This window comes from Buteo buteo, chromosome 3 (genome assembly GCF_964188355.1).
Source record: "Buteo buteo chromosome 3, bButBut1.hap1.1, whole genome shotgun sequence".
NCBI lineage: Eukaryota > Metazoa > Chordata > Aves > Accipitriformes > Accipitridae > Buteo > Buteo buteo.
Window position 1 is genome coordinate 6,233,926 of NC_134173.1, and position 18,496 is coordinate 6,252,421.

General features: G+C 40.0%; 1 protein-coding gene across 1 annotated transcript; it reads right to left on the minus strand.

Annotated features, from left to right (window-relative positions):
- Positions 1 to 59: 59 nt before the first annotated feature.
- On the minus strand, positions 60 to 18,282 carry FH (fumarate hydratase). The gene is made up of 10 exons (XM_075022746.1): positions 18,102 to 18,282; positions 12,590 to 12,724; positions 11,700 to 11,810; positions 8,354 to 8,530; positions 7,207 to 7,389; positions 6,079 to 6,244; positions 4,020 to 4,223; positions 2,642 to 2,769; positions 853 to 1,006; positions 60 to 282 (listed from the first exon to the last, which is right to left on the minus strand). The coding sequence occupies exons 1-10, from the start codon at positions 18,216 to 18,218 to the stop codon at positions 140 to 142; spliced, it is 1,518 nt and encodes a 505-aa protein (XP_074878847.1). The 5' UTR covers positions 18,219 to 18,282; the 3' UTR covers positions 60 to 139.
- Positions 18,283 to 18,496: the final 214 nt, after the last annotated feature.

The following is an 18,496-nucleotide window of genomic DNA, read 5'->3' on the forward strand; positions in this document are numbered from 1 at the left end:
TCTTCCCCCATAAGATCAGTTCACACCCTCTGTCAAAAAGTAATAACCACGAAAACACGTGAAACAACAGCATTTTGTACTTATTTATTTTTCGTGTTAAGAACACTTCTTTTTTCTTTTTTGTTCCCCCGTACAGAAGTTACTGAGGACCTAACATGTCTTTAGGCTTCACCCACTGATCAAACTGGTCTGACGTAAGGAATCCCAGCTTTAGAGCGGCTTCTTTCAACGTTGTCCCTTCTTTGTGCGCGGTTTTGGCAATCTTAGCTGCTTTGTCGTATCCTGTAACAAAACAAAAGGAACAAGTTAGCCATTTGCAGTTTCAGAAGATTTGTCAGAGGTGAGAAAAAAGTGGGACATTTGGCCTTCAGAGAATTAATTTGCTGGATGCTGCCACTACTGCTTAACTCGCAGTAAATGCACACCAAACGTTTACACCAACTCCTTACTTAAAGTGAAGGTAAATTCTGTTATTCTGCTCTTAATGCATTTAGATCAAAGTTTTACGTGACTTTCTCTTTAGAAAAAAACATCCCGTATAGTAATCTTTCACTTTTCATTATTACTATTAGCGGTCAGATCAGGAAGACAGGTACACAAATTCTCCCAATCTCCTCTTTTTTGGACTCTCGTCAGAATTATTTTTATAATGCACTGGTATGGCCACTGCAAGGAGGACACATCTTTTCCAACAGTACTAGCAGTTTGTGATGTTAAAGTAAATTAACTTTTGGCCTGAGCCATGACTTGGTCTCCTAAACATTGTGACAATACAAATAATGTGCGCAAAATAACTTTACTGCAAAATATTTCAGTATAATGTTTTCAGAAGTTTCTGAGCCTTAAACCTACCTATATGTGGGTTCAGTGCTGTTACCAACATCAGAGATTCACTCATAAGTTTGTTGATCCTGTCCGTATTGGCTTGGATTCCAACTACACAGTTGTCAGTGAAAGAAACACAAACATCTCCAAGAAGTCTTGCAGAGTTTAAAACATTTTTAATCTAACAAAAAAAAAAGAAATACCAACTATTATATTCTGACATTAATAGCTGTACAGTCTGGCACTTTTGTTCATAACCATTGCCTCCCTTGCAATATCCACTTCCTTAACAGACTATTTGTAGAAAAGAAGTACAGTAAATAGTACACCTTCCTCCTTTAGCAGGATAAGCTCAGCCACTTCTATCTAAAGGAATTTGTGAGAAGCACTCAATAGCAGAACTCTTGCATAAAGACAACCACAGTATGTATAATCATTTTGTCATAACAGTTCACAAATAACCAAGTAAAAAATCCACGAAGGCATTTGATTCACTGTCATTTTCCCCCTCAGGTAATAATCATGAGAGGACATCTAAAAATACGAAGTACAATAATGTCTGGCATTAGTCCTCTGACAATCCACAACATGCCACTGTTGGTGTTTTGTTTTGGTTTTGTTTGTTTTTGGGGTTTTTGGTTTTTGGGGTTTTTTTAAGAGAGGTATCTGTTTCTATCAAAATTTATCTTCTGCTAGGTACATCTCTTGGCTGTTCAATATGATTTTTTTTTTCTTCTTCAAAACCACGTGCTATATGCTTAGAAGAAGTATGTTCAGATCAGCAGAAAAAAATGATTACCCTAAGCAGACACACTAAGGAAGAGACAAATACTGATTTTATTATAAAATTTCAATTTTCTTTCAAAAAGCCGTACCAGTCAGTACAGGCTGTGCAGAAAAATAACATATGACATGCTGCTTCCTTTCTGCCTCTTACAACAAGACAACAAAAACTCAAAAACCTTCCTTTTATTTCTATTTAGTATTAGGATCTTTTCTGCAAGCCACCTTAATTCTTTTTAAACTATCACCCCTACCCTAACCTCTATACTATTCCTTCAACATCTTATACACAGTTCTCCACAATCTTCTGACTTGATGCTTTTGTTTATATTCTCTTCCTCAATTTCTCCTCTGTTTATTTTTTCCTTCTTGGTTGGTTTAAGAAAAACAAACAAAAAAAAAGTAGATAGCCCAAAGAAGAAAATAAGAATTAGGACTTGGCGTCAAAACATCTAAATTTCAGTACAAGGTGATTTGTAACACTCAATTAACTTGACTTTTTAAAATTAAATACACAGAAGCAGCAGTATGTGTCTTGATGTGTCCTGCTCACACTGTAGAAGGCAGACATTATTTTAAATATTGAAGTTCAAGACTAATCATTTACAATTTTACATGACTCACTTGCCAAAAGCATGTAATACTTTGGTATTCAGTAGGAACAGAAATTAGTAACAGATAGTTGCTAAGGAAAAAAAAAATCCTCATTTCTAGCTAAAACACCAAATTCTCTTTGGCTTTGGAAAAAATTTTGCCTCAGTTTGTGTTCCGCTCTCCCTACTGCCGTAGTCTAATGATAAGCATACATCGTTAAGATAAAAGCTAATCTGCATAAGATAGTTTCACATAAAAAAGACTGCCTGTCAAAATAACAAAGACCATACAAAAGAATAAAATTTGTTCTCATAATTTATTAGCTTCTCTGGTGCTGATATTGACCAAATATTTACTGAGGTTTTTTCCCACGAGTTATCTGATTGTACCAACAATGATTTCAAAAGTCCTAGCTATTTAAAAAACTTTATGAACTTACCATCATGGGCTTAAAAACATTCAGTTCAAAGTGTCCATTGCTACCTCCTACAGTAACAGCAACATGGTTTCCCATAACTTGGGCTGCCACCATGGTTACAGCTTCACACTGGGTAGGATTCACTTTTCCTGGTTGTGGAAGGGAGAGAAAAAGGTTACCAAAGAAGAAGGAGAAAGGGGGGAAAAAAAAAAAAAAAAAAGGAAAAAAACCACCACCACAACAACAACAACAAAACCACACCCACCCCCCAAAAAACCTACCCACCAACCAAAAAACAGTAGTTTCCTCATTTACCAAATCGCATTCAACAGATGTTTTACAGGAGATAACACGTCTTACTCATCTGTATCTGTGCTCCACAGAAGAGAAATAATTTCGATAAATGATACTAAATTGACTGTACTAGTCTACTAATTCAGCTAGGATTTTTAAAACAGCTATGGATGCTTCAGCAATCTACCAAGGCTTTTGTGAACTGGATCAAATGTGCATGAGCTAAGCAGGTGTTAATTACCACAGTTCTTAATAGCCAAGAGATTATAACCTGTCTTTACTTGTGCAAGTAGGCATTTCTGGTAAATCATTACCAAATCTCAGTCAACTTAAGAAAAGTACTACTAATTTGTTAGAATTACTCTGTAATAAAATTAGTACACTATGTTTACTTTGTCAGGAAAAAAAGAACAGAAATTAGTGGCCTCCTAACACGGAAGTTTCATAGTCAATTTCATTTCTAGAAATAATCCTAATAAGAACATTCATTATCTGCTTTTTTTAAAGCCAGATATGCTCACGACCTGCTTCTTTTATAATTTATCATACAGGAAGAATATGCTTACAACAGTTTTGGATGTGCAATATTCACATATACATACTTTTTTAGGAGAGAGGCAAGGAATGATTACTAATATTATTCCTTCCTTTCTTATCCTCCCATACAATGGGATCACTGCAGAAGGGAAAATGTGAGTACATAATACTATGCATGCTAGGAAGTAAAGACAGAAGCCAATTTACATCACAATATTGTTACAATTCATAGATTAATCATTTAAAGCTTGTTTCAGAAAAGCCTTTACATAACAATTGTAGAGATCTTGCAATTCTAAAAGAAGGTTTTGAGAAGTATGCTTGTATTAATAAAGTCACATGTTTGCAGATGCTACTCTCCCCCACATACTTGCCAACATAGAGCTGTGCAAGCAAGCATTTCTATGAACACAAATTTTGGTAAAATATGGCAGAAGATAAAAACTGACACAAGTGTTGAATCATGGACATTCTGACATTTGTGGTGGTGTTTGGTAAGTATCTGTTAAGAGTTAGTGGTTCAAAACAAAAGAAACAGGCAATTTTTCTCCGTATGTTTTCTCTGTACCTGGCATAATGCTGCTTCCTGGTTCATTTTCAGGCAGGATGAGTTCTCCTAGTCCAGAGCGTGGTCCAGAACCCAGGAAACGAATATCATTAGCTATTTTCATCAGACTACATGCCACTGTGTTCATAGCTCCACTGAGTTCAACTAGAGCGTCATGAGCCGCAAGAGCTTCAAACTTATTTGGAGCAGTGACAAAAGGCAAACCTACAGGGAGGTGGGGGAAATATTAAACCTATGAGGCACTTCCTTGCAGATTTAAACCAGATAATCAAACATATAATTAGCTGAATAAAAGTAAGAAAAATTAGTAACGCTGTAAGGTTATCTCTCTTCTCTACACCTTTCCACACAAACATATTTCTTACAACAGATTAAATTCAATACAAAAAACACAATAAAAAGTCACTAAAATACGGAAGAATATGAAATCTGAGCATGTACCCACAAGAAAGGTGTAATTTTCAAACTTTCATACCATGTTGCATACTAAACATTGCTTTGCACCACAATATTTTGTGAATGTCAATAATCTCTTACAAGTTAGCCCAAACTTATGTATTTCTTCCATTAAATCAAGTTAGATTCTTTAGACTACCAATTGTTGTGATGCTTTCTCTCACTTATGAAAATAGAGGGTTTTGTGGCACAGCGCAGACATCAGGATAAATAAAAAGTAATCACAATGGAATTAGCTACTTAAAGAAAAAAGATGCATCCAAGTATCAGCACTGGAAGAGAACAACAAACCAGAGAGAACACGTGAAAGCTGATTCAGACCCAGGAGGATGCCTGCAGCTGCTGCCAACAGCAAAAGCGCAGAAGCAATGGAGGCAACAGCTCTGTTTACGTTAATTAAATGCCTGAGATTTAAGGCTAGGTTCCATCACAAAAAACATTTCTTCTGGGCTTTGTCCTGGGAGAAAATTCTCAGCAGAATTTTATTAGTGGTAATGGACATCACTAAGGATGTGCACAGGGATGCTGACTGTGCGCTGGACTTCTGCCCCACAAAACTACTGGTCTGAGCTTACACTGCCAGTTTTAAGAAAAGTAGCGTAACACCTTTGCTAGAGAAACAGCAGAATTTCTACTATGTTTCGCAGTTGCTGCCAAACATGAAATCCCACCCAATTTGCATGGGCTTCCAAATTGCATAGCTGCCTTCTCAGTTGCAGATATCATTCCAATCTTTCCATTTTGCCCTTGCCAATAAAATTCCCCTATAAGAGCATGTAGAACTTCCAGTAGTCTGCCATACTTGTTTTAAACTTGTACAATCTGCCCATATGATACACCTAACAAGTGTTAAGATGGGAGAGCTTCCTAACACCAACCATGGCTTCTTCAAGCACCAAAACAAGCCCTGTACTGCTTCTCAGCTGCTGTTGCTTATGACAAGTTACTTCTTCCCTGTCAGGGTACAAGAAAATCTTGACCGTCTGTGAGATGGTGAATAACTGATCCATTAAAAAAAAAAATACTGCTGATAAGCAGTTTCAGGTTTTACAGCAAACTTAAGATACACGCATCCATCTTGGGGGCATTTTTAAAACTGATACTGTGACACAGAAGAACTGGTTCACAGGTCAAAAAACTCAGTAGTTCTGTACCTTAAGCTTTAAGATCTATAAAGACAGCATCAAAAATCAGACAGCCAACTTGTACTTTCACATGAAAAAATGTACTGGCTTTAGGAGGTCTTTTTCTTCTTCTTTTGTGCCAAGTCACTGTAGATTAAGCGAGTCAGAGGAGCAGCCATCAAGACAGAAGCTGGACTAATAATAGAAGCTTGAAACTATATCCATCTCCAATAAGCCTTGCTAAGAAAAACGTGGTAATTTCAGTCACTGTCAATGCATCGGGTGTAACTACAAAAATACATTCCAGGAAAAACCCTAAGTACGAGGCATATAAAATACAGCATTAACAGAAAGTTTCATGTTAAAACACAAAGACAATTTGAGAAGCTTATGAGAAGTACAGAAACTGAAATTAGTTTGAATTTGACTGCGTGTTACATATACTGCTTTACTGGTAACCCTGAAATATTATTCCTCACCTGTCAGTTCAGCCACTTTAGCAGCAACTTTCTCAGCAAAACCAATTCTTGTGTTTAATCCTGTACCAACTGCAGTCCCGCCCGCTGCCAGCTGATACACTCTTGGCATGGTTGACTCAATCCTAGCCACACCGTATTTAATTTGTTGCACATAGCCACTGAATTCCTTTGAAAGAAAGGAGGACAAAATAAAGGAACAAAGACAACAACCAAGAATAAGCATCTAGAATTATTTAGGTTTTTAACACAATTGGACTAATTTCTTTAAAAAACTAAAGCCACCGAACTTCACACAGATGCTAAATCTTAGCATGTTCTCATTAAGAGGGAAAATTTACACGTATTAGAAGACTGCTCTCACAGTATGAACAACTCCACATAAAACAACCTAACATATAAAAATGTATTCACAATGCATCTTTCTCTTGTCTTTTATCTCAGTTGTGTACTCAGCAGCATCTGAATCCAAGGTAAATCAGCTCTCAGATTAAATTAATGTTCCCAAGGTACAATTGGAGAAACAGATCCTGGGCTTTTTTCACTTGTTTTTGGTTAGTAAAAAACCCATAAATTTTAAACTGAACTGATAAAAATCCATGTAAGTTAATTCATTACCAGATTAATGTAATATAAGCCATTCTTTACAATATGACAACAAAGATTTCCTATCATATATATAAAAACATATATATATATATACACACACACGATTATATATCAAAGATTTTAATTCAAAATACTTAGTAGCCTTGTGTGTTGGCAAAACCTCTTTTATATAAGATTACAGATTAGAGACTAATTACCTTCTCCCTTCCAATGTCAGTCTAATAGAAATATTGCATCATGTTATTTGGTAATGGAACATGATTTAAAAATCATTTATATCTTACTACTGTTAGAAGTAAAACACACATGGAAAAAAACTGAGAAAATTTATGATGCAGTAATTAGACTACAGCATCCAGCAAACTCCAATAAAGATGAAAATACCCTGACTGAGATTCAGCCAGTTTCCTATTATTTCACTTAAGCTATCAACATAATTTAGGGTTCCTCAAGTTTGCCTCAGTTTCCTCAGTTATATTTACAAGACTTTTTCAAACAAATGCATAATTATTTTTTTTTTACCTGTCCAAGCGTAAGTGGAACAGCATCTTGTGTATGAGTGCGCCCTATTTTTATGATTTGGGAAAACTCTTTGGATTTTGCTTCAAGTGCATTCTGTAGCTTCTTTAGGCCAGGTAACAACACCTCATTAACCTCCTGGGCAGCAGCAATATGCATTGCCGTTGGGAAAGTGTCATTTGAACTCTGTGAAGGAAGTTCAAGACATTTATTTACAAGTTTTTCTCACCATTGTTGCTGCAAGATGTACACATATGGCTTTATTCTCTTTATTTTATAAACATGAAGAAACTAAACTAAGAGTAAGCAACTTAGCAGTGTTCCACAAGTCAATCAGCAGGAATAATCAAATCTGCTAAACTCCAGTCCAGCACCTTATTGATAAAGACCACTTTTTATAACTATACCCACAGAAAGTTAACTATGTGAGTAGACTATTCACAACAACATTGGGACAAAAAAAGAAAAAGACTTGTTAAAGTAGTTACGAGAGACAGGTAACAAATGGATGGATGATGTTAAAGCAATTGTAGGTGGCTTTAAACCACCTCTGTGTTGCTTTGGTAGTCTTAAATCCATTCCCAGGATACTGAGTAAGAACAAAATATCAGGAAGCGATACAACCATGTCAGTGGCTTAAACTTCTGCTAATCTGAAGAAAATATCAAGAGTGACGTACAATAAAAAGGTCTACCATGATCCTTGGGGGAAAAAAAATGAAATGGATATTTCATTTACCCATTACAGGACTTTAGACGTTTTATTATTCTTTCTACATGCTTTATGCAATGTATTATGGAGACAACAGTTAAGTATCCAACCTTTAGAAACCGGATCTCTATTTAACTTCTTTAAGACTGCCTGTAGTAGCAGCGGTTGTCACCAGGCCACCTCTGCCCACTACATCATGTATGAATTCATGTCATGAATGAGTTCAAAATTTTTAATCTAAAAAGCTCATAATGTCACTGAGGTTTTAAAGTTCATCTAAACTGTAAAACCTGGAAAATTGTTTCCAAAGCTGTACAAAAAATCCCCTCCCCCCCCTTTTTTTTTTAAATCTAAACAGTGCTGTAAGACAATTCAAAATTCACAATTCCAAAAAAAAAAACTTTTGACATTAAAAGAAGTATAATGCAAGTATAGTGACCTGGCTTTTGTTAACATGATCATTCGGATGTACTGGAGTTTTGCTCCCCAGTTTGCCCCCCATTATCTCAATGGCTCTATTGCTGATGACTTCATTGACATTCATATTGGTCTGAGTTCCAGAACCAGTCTGCCACACCACCAATGGAAAGTGATCATTTAATTTTCCTTCAGCTACCTGTAATGGAAAAAGAGAGAGAAAAGTTGTTCTACTGGAACAAAAACAATTAAAAAGCATAAACTTGAGAATTTTATAGCTATAATTCAAATAATGTTCTCCATTATATTAGTAAATATACACACAATTGTGAATTTATACCAGAATAATTGAGAATTTGATGTAATACTAGATATTAAAAGGTCAAAAAACTTTTGCTATGCTTTTTGAAGATGCTGAATTCTGAAACACAACAGAAATATAAAATTTGATTTCATCTTCTACAGTCATAGAAATAAAATATTTTTAAAAGGTCTTTTAGGTTGTATCTTTTGTTTCCCAAACAATGCAGATGATTGTAAGTCCAAAAACATCCCTCCCCTTCCCAAATTTTAAAGCAATTTGGATTCTAATCCTCCCGGGTAGGACTAGAGGTAGTATGTGCTGGTTCTCTCTTCCACAGTTATTTGTTCAGGTCAGTAAGATCTCCTGGGGAAGGAAAATACCTTAAATAGTTTCTCAAGCAGAGCACATAAGGTGCTTCAGGGTACTGATTCAGTGTTATGTCTCCTTGGGTCATGACCATCCTTTGGGTGTCAGAAACATCAGTTTTCAGACAGTGCTTATCTGTTTACAAACTCCTGATCAGCATGGGTGCACTGCTTTCTCCTAGGAAATCAAGTTCAACAGCAGCACAGTTTCATCATGAACACTGATCACAACTATATAACAATTTGAATTAGAGGCATTCAGAAGTCCACTCCTTATGGGAAACAGTCCCCCAGAGGAGGTGTTTTTGCCAAAGACCATCTGTCATGCACATGCAGTACATGGTATTTGTATAATTGGACTCTGAAATGTCTCCAGAAATAAATTTCATACCAGGAAGTTCCAGACCTCTTACACCTGCAGACATCAGATTTTGCATCAACAAAATGAGTCGGCAGATGGTTGCTGGTATCAAACACCTTCTTCCTGTAAGTCCTGCTTTCCCTAATACTGCCCTGGTCCTACATGGCTTTAAATTGAGAGGTACCTATAAGGGACTTGTGACTGTCTTTACTGTACCTCAAGTGTGACTCAGTATGTTACACATATAAACAAGTAAGAGCATCACAGGGACTTAAAAAGATTCACAGGTATTGACTTGCTGATTACTCATGGGAACAAAGTCCTGATCAGTGAAAAATTGCTATACCAACTTACATCTTCTGTAGCTAGGCTATGACAACTACCATCTCAAATCAAAACAGAACAACAGGTACAAATACTGTCCTGTTCGATCTGTATTTTTTTGAGCCTGCCGAACCTTATATGCATTTACAGATTTTTCAAAATGTGTATTTGTGATAGTATCAAAATCTGTGCTCAGAAGTATCACCCCCATGCATATTAGCCTCAGAAAAGTCGAGAACGCAAAGCAAAGGATCTGTTGTCACAACTTGGAGGCTAGATAACTATCTCCAGATTATCAAGATACATCAGTCCTCCTGGAATCATGTGTCCTGGTTTCGGCTGGGGTAGAGTTAATTTTCTTCCTAGTAGCTAGTATAGTGTTATGTCTTGGACTCAGTATGAGAAGAATCTTGATAGCAACAACTGAAAACATCAGTGTGTTAGGTAATATGTAGACTAAGTCATGGATTTTTCAGCTTCTCATGCTCAGCCAGCAAGAAGGCTGGAGGGGCACAAGAAGTTGGGAGGGGACGCAGCCAGGACAGCTGACCCAAAGTGGCCAAAGAAATATTCCATACCATGTGATGGCATGCCTAGTATATAAACTGGGGGGAGCTGGCCTGGGGGTGGATTGCTGCTCGGGAAGTGACCGGGCATTGGTTGGTAAGTAGCGACCAATTGCACTGTGCATCACTTGTTTTGTATATTCCAATTCTTTTATTATTGTTATTGTCATAATATTATTATTATTATCATTATTAGTTTCTTCCTTTCTGTTTTATTAACCTGTTCTTATCTCAACCCATGAGTTTTACCTTTCTCCTTCTGATTGTTTCCCCAATCCCACTGGGGGGCAGGGGGAGTGAGTGAGCAGCTGTGTGGTGCTTAGTTGCTGGCTGGGGTTAAACCACGACATCATGCTTTCCAGGAAAGGATCTTACGTATTTCCCATATTATATAGGGGCAAAGTTCCCACCTCCAAGAGTAACTTGATTCCTTGCTGTATCTTTCTTTTTCAGTTATATTAGAAAATTATTTTGGAGGTAAGGGAAAGGATAGCACTGCAGGGGTGTTTTTAAACCACAACAAAAAAAAGCCCCAAACAACTTCCAGAACCCATGAAGCTAAACTAAGTAGCATTTAGCCACCAAAACTTCTGACCCACCTGTAACTAGGAGAACCCTAGAAACCACAAGAAGAGACTGCACATATTCTGGAGTTCTCTAGAGCTCTTGTGACTTACGGTGCTACAGCTGGTAGAGAGAGGATAAGGCCTTCTACAAACACTGAAATATTTTGAAGCTAGTCAGAAGAAGAAAGCTCTGTAAAACAATGCTTCTAGATAAATGTATCCATTGATTTACACAAAGCAACACACCTGGTATTACCATACCTCAAATAATGGTCATTCACAACTCTGTGCACTTTGGTGGCGTTTATCCTGAGAAAGAGATGCCTGCGTGTCACATCGTGTCCTCTTTAGCTATAAAAGTGATACTTTAAGAGCACAGATTTACTAGTAAGCTTAAGTCTGAAGAGGAAATAGACTAGTAACAGAGGAACTTTTCAGACTGCAGATGGTCTTCACGTTACCAAGATGCAATCGCTTAAGAGATTGGAGATTTCCAAAATAAAAAAGCTTTGCTTGGCATGTCAGACTTCACATTAGCTGAATGAACAGAGATTCCATTCCCCTCCTAGGTATTTTTATACTGTTCACCTGATAAGAGTCAACACTGTGCAAGTAATGAGTAGTCTTAATAGAGGCGAAAAATTACATTCTTTTTATAATTTAAGTATCAAAATGTATTTGAACTTCTATCATTTCTATAAATGTAAGAAGTAAAATAGTAAAACATTATATAAAGTCAATTATTTCTAAACCTGAAAAACAAAACCAAAATTTACTAACAATAAATGCCTTCCTCTGACAACTTCAGAAATGCAAGAGGTGAAAGAAAAGCTTAACAAAAATACAATGGCAGTTCTAGTATTTTGAACAGTTTGTTCCTACCTCATTTGCTGCCTTTACGATAGCATTAGCAATCTTTGGGTCGAGACCATAATCTTGATTTACTTCAGCAGCTGCTCTCTTCAAGATGCCAAAAGCCCTTATAACTTGAACCTGAGACACAAGAGTAAGTTTAAATACGTAATTTTTCTTCCCCAAAGGACATTTTAGGAACCTATAGCACAGGTCTGGTTCTAAACCAAACTCCTTCTGAACTTAAGTACAGCAGTACTCCATCAACCAAACCAAAGAGCAATCAGATCACATGACCTATGGTCCCATTAACAGAAACATTTATCCAAGCAGTACAGAAAGCAGTACACAGCTCATGCTTTCTTTCTAAGTCCAGGTATGCTTTGTGTATCAAAACAGATTATAAGCATTAAAATGAATGGAAAATGAGAACTGTTTCTATTTCTAAAATAGCCTTTTTGAAGGCAAACCGACACACGTTTCAGCACATAGAAAGCCAGTTCACAACAAAGCGGGTGCACACTAATGCTCTATGCACAGCTACACGTGAAGAAGTAACTTCATATCAACTCATGCTACACTAAACATCTTCAATAACAAACTACATAAAGCTATAGCAAACAAACTATTCCATTCAGTCTTTTGTCTTCAGAAAAATTAAAGATAGATTTCTATTCATCCCAGTTGTTAAAAAAAGTGAAGCAACACAGTAAAATAATTATTCAAAAGCAACATTCAATTTATTTAAATAAAACAAAAAGTATTTCTAACACAGAACAATATCTTGCCAAGGAATTTTTAACTTTAATTAAAATTCTAAGTTGCTCATACTCCCAGCAAAAGTCTAAGAAGAAGGTATTCACTCTCACATCCAAAACATACTTAAAGACAAGAAACAAACAGAGCTTTCAATTACTTACTGGCATTCTTTCTGAAACACCTCCAATCTTGAAGTTCATTGTAGATCTTACAGTCTGGGCACCATAGTATTTGTCACTTGGGACCTTCAGTTCACCAAAGGTATCATATTCTATCCTAAAAGCCTCTTGAGTGGACTATGGAAAAGGAAAGAAAGGCATTTCAAACATTGGTAAACAGCACATCCTTTTTGAAAGCAGATACAGTTAAGAAAAAATATGCAAGAAGGGGGAAAAAACCAGAACTAGGACACGCAGCTAGTCATAGGTATTCTTCTAATTATATCTTCAAAGTTAAGACACATCTCTAGTTTGAGCACCTGTCTCACTAAAAGTCACAACTAATTACATTGCATAGCCTAGCAGACCCACTGGTGAAAGGGAGCACTGCAAGACTTAAGACCTCGGCTGCCCACTGTACGAACACGTCATCCCGACGAAAGACTCTGTTTCTTCTTTTCGAAGAATTAGTAACTTATCTTAGAATTTATGGAACTGGTGTTTTATTAAAACCAAACTGAAGAACTAGCACAGTAAGAATTCAGGCAGCATCTGCCCAGTCAACATACACGTAACAGAATCCCTGTTTGAAATCCACACTGCACATGAGACATAAAATACTGGAAGGGAGCAACTGACTAATCCAGTACTCAGTTACTGACAATTAATTACCTTCTTAAGCCTAATAAACCAGAAACACAGTTGCCCTAGCTGTGCAACACAAAGAAACTGCATCTAGGTATATTTTGTGCAATATTTTCATAAGGCAGTACTTCTGTATCACATATACACCTAGCATTTATTATTATCTAATGCGGCCAGAGGTAAGTTAATTTTAGCTGACATACACCAATTAAAAAGTAATTTTTTTACTTTTTGTGAAACAACCCATTCATTTGTGATGATGTGATCACATTCACATGCAGCTCTACAAAGATTATGGGAGTGGACAGGAAACAGGAGCAGTTTACTCTTCCTCTCCCCATGCCTTGGTCAGCAAAGTCCCAGTTTTCTGTGAGAAAGGTGTTCATCCTTCCCCAGAAGAGGAGATTACCTTCTTGCAGAGTCTTCAGGAAGGGGAAGAAGTCTTTTGTAATTCTTAATCATAGATAGAGTAAAACAATCCCAGCTCCATAGGTACGGTGTATACATATAGAATGCTGGGCTCTGACCTAACCATGACCCTCAGGGGTGAGTCCTTGGGAAAGCTCTATCAGAGCATCAAGTTAGTGTTGCAGTGCAGTGAAAGAAGAAAATCAAATGTTAGGAACTATTAAGAAAAGCAGAGGATACAAAAAGAAACACTGCTGTGCCACCACGGTTCATCTACACTCTTAAGTCCTTGTGCAGATTTGGTTCTTTCATCCCCAAAAAGCGTATTATTGGAACAGTTCAAAGAAAGGCAATAAAGTTGATGAAAGGTAAGGAACAGATTTCTTAAGACAACTGACTTTCTTGTTCAGAAAGTAGACAACTTGTGGATTGAAGGAAAACTGAGGTCAATAAAAGCATCAGTAGAAGGGTGATGGTATTAGCTGCTCACTGTCTCTTCCAAGAAACAGGAACCATAACATTAAGCTAGCAGGAGTCAGGTTCAAAGCAAGGAGGAGGAAGCAGCTCTTCACACAAGTGGCAGACTGATGAAACTCCTTGCCAGCTGATGCTGCGGATACAAGAAGCCCACACGAGTTGAGGGAAAGCAAGATAAGCACTCAGAAGAAAGATCTAAATTGGGTTATCATACAAACCACAGACTCAGGAAATCCTCTGATGTGAAAATGAAGAGCCTGGGTCAGAATAAGAGGAAAGCATCATATATGTTTGCACAGTTCTTACTCTTCCCCAGGTGTCCACTTCTGCAGCCAGACCATTCTTCTCTTTTCTTGGTCCGTTTTACTTGCTCCCTGTTTGGTGGGTCTCAGTCTTCTTGGACAGGAGCACAGCTGGGTATTGGGCAGAACAGCCTCTTCAGCAGCACTGACTCTCTGCAGCAGCCTGCCCAGGTTGGTCCGCATCACCATGGATGGCAAGCTGCAGGCGGTGGTGGTGTTCCAGCCTTTTCGCTGTCCTAAGCGGCGTTCCCAGCCGGGTGGAGATGCTCTGCCATCAGGTACTCCAGCAGTCACATACCAGAGACACCAGCCCCACTTGCTTAGGGCACTGTTGCAGAGTCGGTGGTGCGTGTGACCCAAAAGAAACCGCAGCCCAGCCCACAAACAGTAAGGGCTAGCTCTCGCATTGCTGTCCTGCTCCCCACACCTTGTGTTTTGGCTGATGCTCCCATAAGAATACAAAGCTTAGTGTGGACCAGTATGCCACCCTTATGTTCTTTAATCCTCTTTATCCAATTTTAGTCACTTAGCATTCATTTACATGCTAACAAGAAACAGAACATAGTCAACACTTCTTTAGCATCTTGCTACCAAAAAAATAGGGATGCTTGTGGGTCTTACTGTACACATGCACATATTAATATTCCAACAGTAGGGATCACTGATGCATGGTCTTTGAAATCCCTGCTTTTAATATTTGGACGCCTTGAGTAGGCAGACAATGTCAAGCTTTCCCTAGAGGTGGATAAGCAGAACCAAGTCAGTTCCAAGCTCAGCTCTTGATCTCATCAGTGGTTCAATCACTGAAAGTATCCACACTCAAACAATATAAAAAAGTTAAACTACCTGTAACCTTTTAGACAAAAAAGCTAGCAGTTGCACAACTCATTCCTCAAACTTACATAATCCCAATGTCAACAATGATGAAACAAAGATAAATAGGATCAGTACCTTCTCGTACAAGTACCTTTTAACAATGAAATCCTACTATTAAAAAAAAATTACACTCCTAGCCAATTCCACGTTACACACATTTACAAGGTCCAATAAAGTTAATGGGGTAAGGTGCTCTAAGCTGAATGTCATTTGCTGATTAATAGAGTAACAAGTGACATTAGGTAAAAAAGCAAAGTGATATTTTTCATACATACTAAACTAAACTTCAACATTACCTTCAGACTAATGTAGCAGCCTACAGAAGTCACTGTCTGAATTTTTATGTAAAAACGCTGCTTCCCCCACTCCTTAGACAGAATTCACCCTCTTGAGTGGCTTTATGAGCCAAAGATCCCAGTTCCCCTACCTAAAGCTCTTTCTGCAGTCACTCCCTGACCTAGGCAACCTGCTGTAGAATGACACAAGAGCAGCACACTTGTGTGAACCCTCTACTTCCCCCACCAGCGGGCCACAGAAGCCAAAAGGAGACCTAGTAACTCTGCCACAGGCTATGGCAAACTCCTATGCTCACTTAGTTTCTATCGTGGCCAAAGCAAGTCTCAGCTCAGAACTACTATTCCTCACCTTTACAAAACAAACCTATATATGTTTTGGGGGGTTTTTTTTGAGGCCTGACAAAGTGTGCTCTGCCCTCCAAAATCCCAAGAACCCATAGTCCAAAGGTTACATAGGCAAATATAACTGTACTTTTGCCTTGGTGCAGGGAACTAATCAGCTAGAACTGATTGCACCACAACACGCTGGAGAGATTCACAGGGCAGTACTGCTGCAATAATGCTTCCCGTGGAAAATTACATTCTGATTTAAGGATGCAGCAACTTTTGGATATAAGTATTTCAATTCAAAGAATCATCATTTTTAGCACAGCAAAACCAATCTTTCAAGGCCAGCAGAAAATAGAATTTGTGTTCAACTGCTCTCCTCTACCAGATGAAGAACGTTTCCATTTTTAAGCATCATTTCTCCTTTATAATATCGAGTCACAAATTCTGAAATTTACTCTTTAGAAACCAAACCCAAATATTTCACAACATTCAGCTGAAGAAGGACCATTATGACCACAACTCCATTTAAAACATCTTGTGCAATTTAGCTCTTAAGGCAACGCAACAGTCATACCATAGGACAACATATACATTTGGTTGTGTCTACATGACGTGTTCCAAAGCAACTCTTGCTGCTGAAAAATCTCTACATACATCAAAAAATGGTGTGTGTGGGGGGGTTATATTTAAATACTGGTTGGTACATCTTTTGGTGGTTGCCTTGGAATAAAAACATATAAAGTTTTCCTGTAAAAATTCAACAGCTGCTTGAGTTCCAAATTCATTGAGGGACATTTTGCTATAACCATGGCTGTTATTTAAACCCAAGCAATTAATAACGCCTATTTACAGGACAGGTCATATTTCTGACCAGCAAAGATCAAAACACATGTTTTTTGTAAGATTGCAGCCTTTCATAAATACCAGGTCTTCAGCAAGTACATGAAGGCCATGACCTATAATGTCTTTCTTGGATGATGCCAAACAGAAAAATAAAAGAGGGAACCATCTGACAGGCCAACGGTTTGAGTTACATAGTCTGCTCCGACACCAGTTTTCTTATAAAGGTACATTTCATTCACCATGCAGTTTATTCACTCACTGGGAAGCCTGTTCTTTTAAATGCTGTTTTCTACACGTTAGTTTCGCAGATTGGAAACCATCCTAGTGAAATTTACTAACTACCTTAGTAAACAAATGAATTAATAGAATCCTAGACACCCCACTTTCTGCGGAAATTCTTCTGACAGTCTAAATTACCTCCCTGTTTTAAGGAGCGAACTTACAGAGCCGCGCCTGCGACTAAGGCTTCCGTGCAACACCCCAGCTGTTCGCACTGAGGTTCAGGGTGCCTAATTCAAACAGCATTTTCGTTTCTGCCTTGAGCCACGTGCAATAAACAAGTTCCACTCACGTTTCAGCCTGACAGCCAACTGACCGCGCTTGAACAGCTGAGGATGCCCGCTAGAATTCACAGGCAGTTCTCAGCTGAAAGCCCCCTAGTTTTCAGGCAGCCCCAAAGATTTTCCAGAGAGCCTCACTTCTGCGAGGACACAGCTTTGTCTTGTCTGTACCTCAACGGCTCTAAGAAAGGGCCTGAAACTTCTATGGGAGAAGCTGCTGGATGCCGCAGCTCTGTCACAGCAGGTCCTGCTGCAACACCTTTCCCGCCTACCCGGTCGGATGCCACCTCTTCCCTCCGCGGCCATGCCGAGGCAGCCGACGGCCGTGTTCACGACGCCGATCTCCATCCCCCGGGCAGCGCACCGGGACAGCCGGCCGCCGCGAACACCCACCAGCCCGTCCCTGGGAGCAAACACCTCCTGCGGGGTTCCAAAACCGGCTGCGCCAAGCGCTGCCTCAGCGGGGACCCAGCCGGGCCCCGGCCCTCACCGCGCACTCCGCCGACGGGCCGGGACGGGCCCCGGCCCCGGCGGAAGAAGGGAAAGAACCGCGGAAGCTCGGCAGGGGACGGCGGGGTTAGGGCTGAAACCCCCCGGTGCCCGCCGTTCCCTCAGGCGGCGCGCGCACCCGCTCCCCGGCCTCTCTCCCCTCCGGCGGCGGGCGGAGGGGCGCGAGCGCCGGCGGGCGCAAGGGGGAGGAGTCACGGCGGCAACGGCTGGCGGTGGCAGTTAGAGGTCACCGCTCCCCCCCCACCCCCACCCCCGTCGGGGCGCTCACCATGGCGGAGCGCAGCGGCGGGCTCCAGCGAGCGGCGGCGGCGCAGGGAGGCGGCTGACGGGCGAGGAAGCCGGCGGAGCAGCCGAGACGGCGGCAGGCGCGGAGTGAGCGGTGCATGGTGACGGCGGCGGGGAGTGACCGCCCGGGGGAGGAGGGGGGCCGGCCGCGGGGAGGGGAGAAAGAGTGAGAGAGAGAGCGGGCCCACCCCGGACGAACGTCAGGGCGGTACGGGCGTCCATCACCGTAGCGGCTCCTCCGCGCCAATCGGCTGCCGCCGGACAACCGCCGAGGCGCCGGGGGGCGGGACCAGGCGGCGGCGCATGCGCAGCGGCCGGGCTGAGCCCCGCCCCTCGCGCCCTTCCCGCCCCCAGGCGGTGTGAGGAAAAGCAGCCCCC

Excerpts from the sequence above, each read along its gene's own strand:
- FH (XM_075022746.1), bottom strand. The coding sequence starts at position 18,218 with ATGCACCGCTCACTCCGCGCCTGCCGCCGTCTCGGCTGCTCCGCCGGC. Across the intron at positions 12,725-18,101 it reads CGCCGCTGCGCTCCGCCATG|TCCACTCAAGAGGCTTTTAG; the intron begins GTGAGCGCCCCG and ends CCTTTTCCATAG. Across the intron at positions 2,770-4,019 it reads AGGAAGCAGCATTATGCCAG|GAAAAGTGAATCCTACCCAG; the intron begins GTACAGAGAAAA and ends TTCCACAACCAG.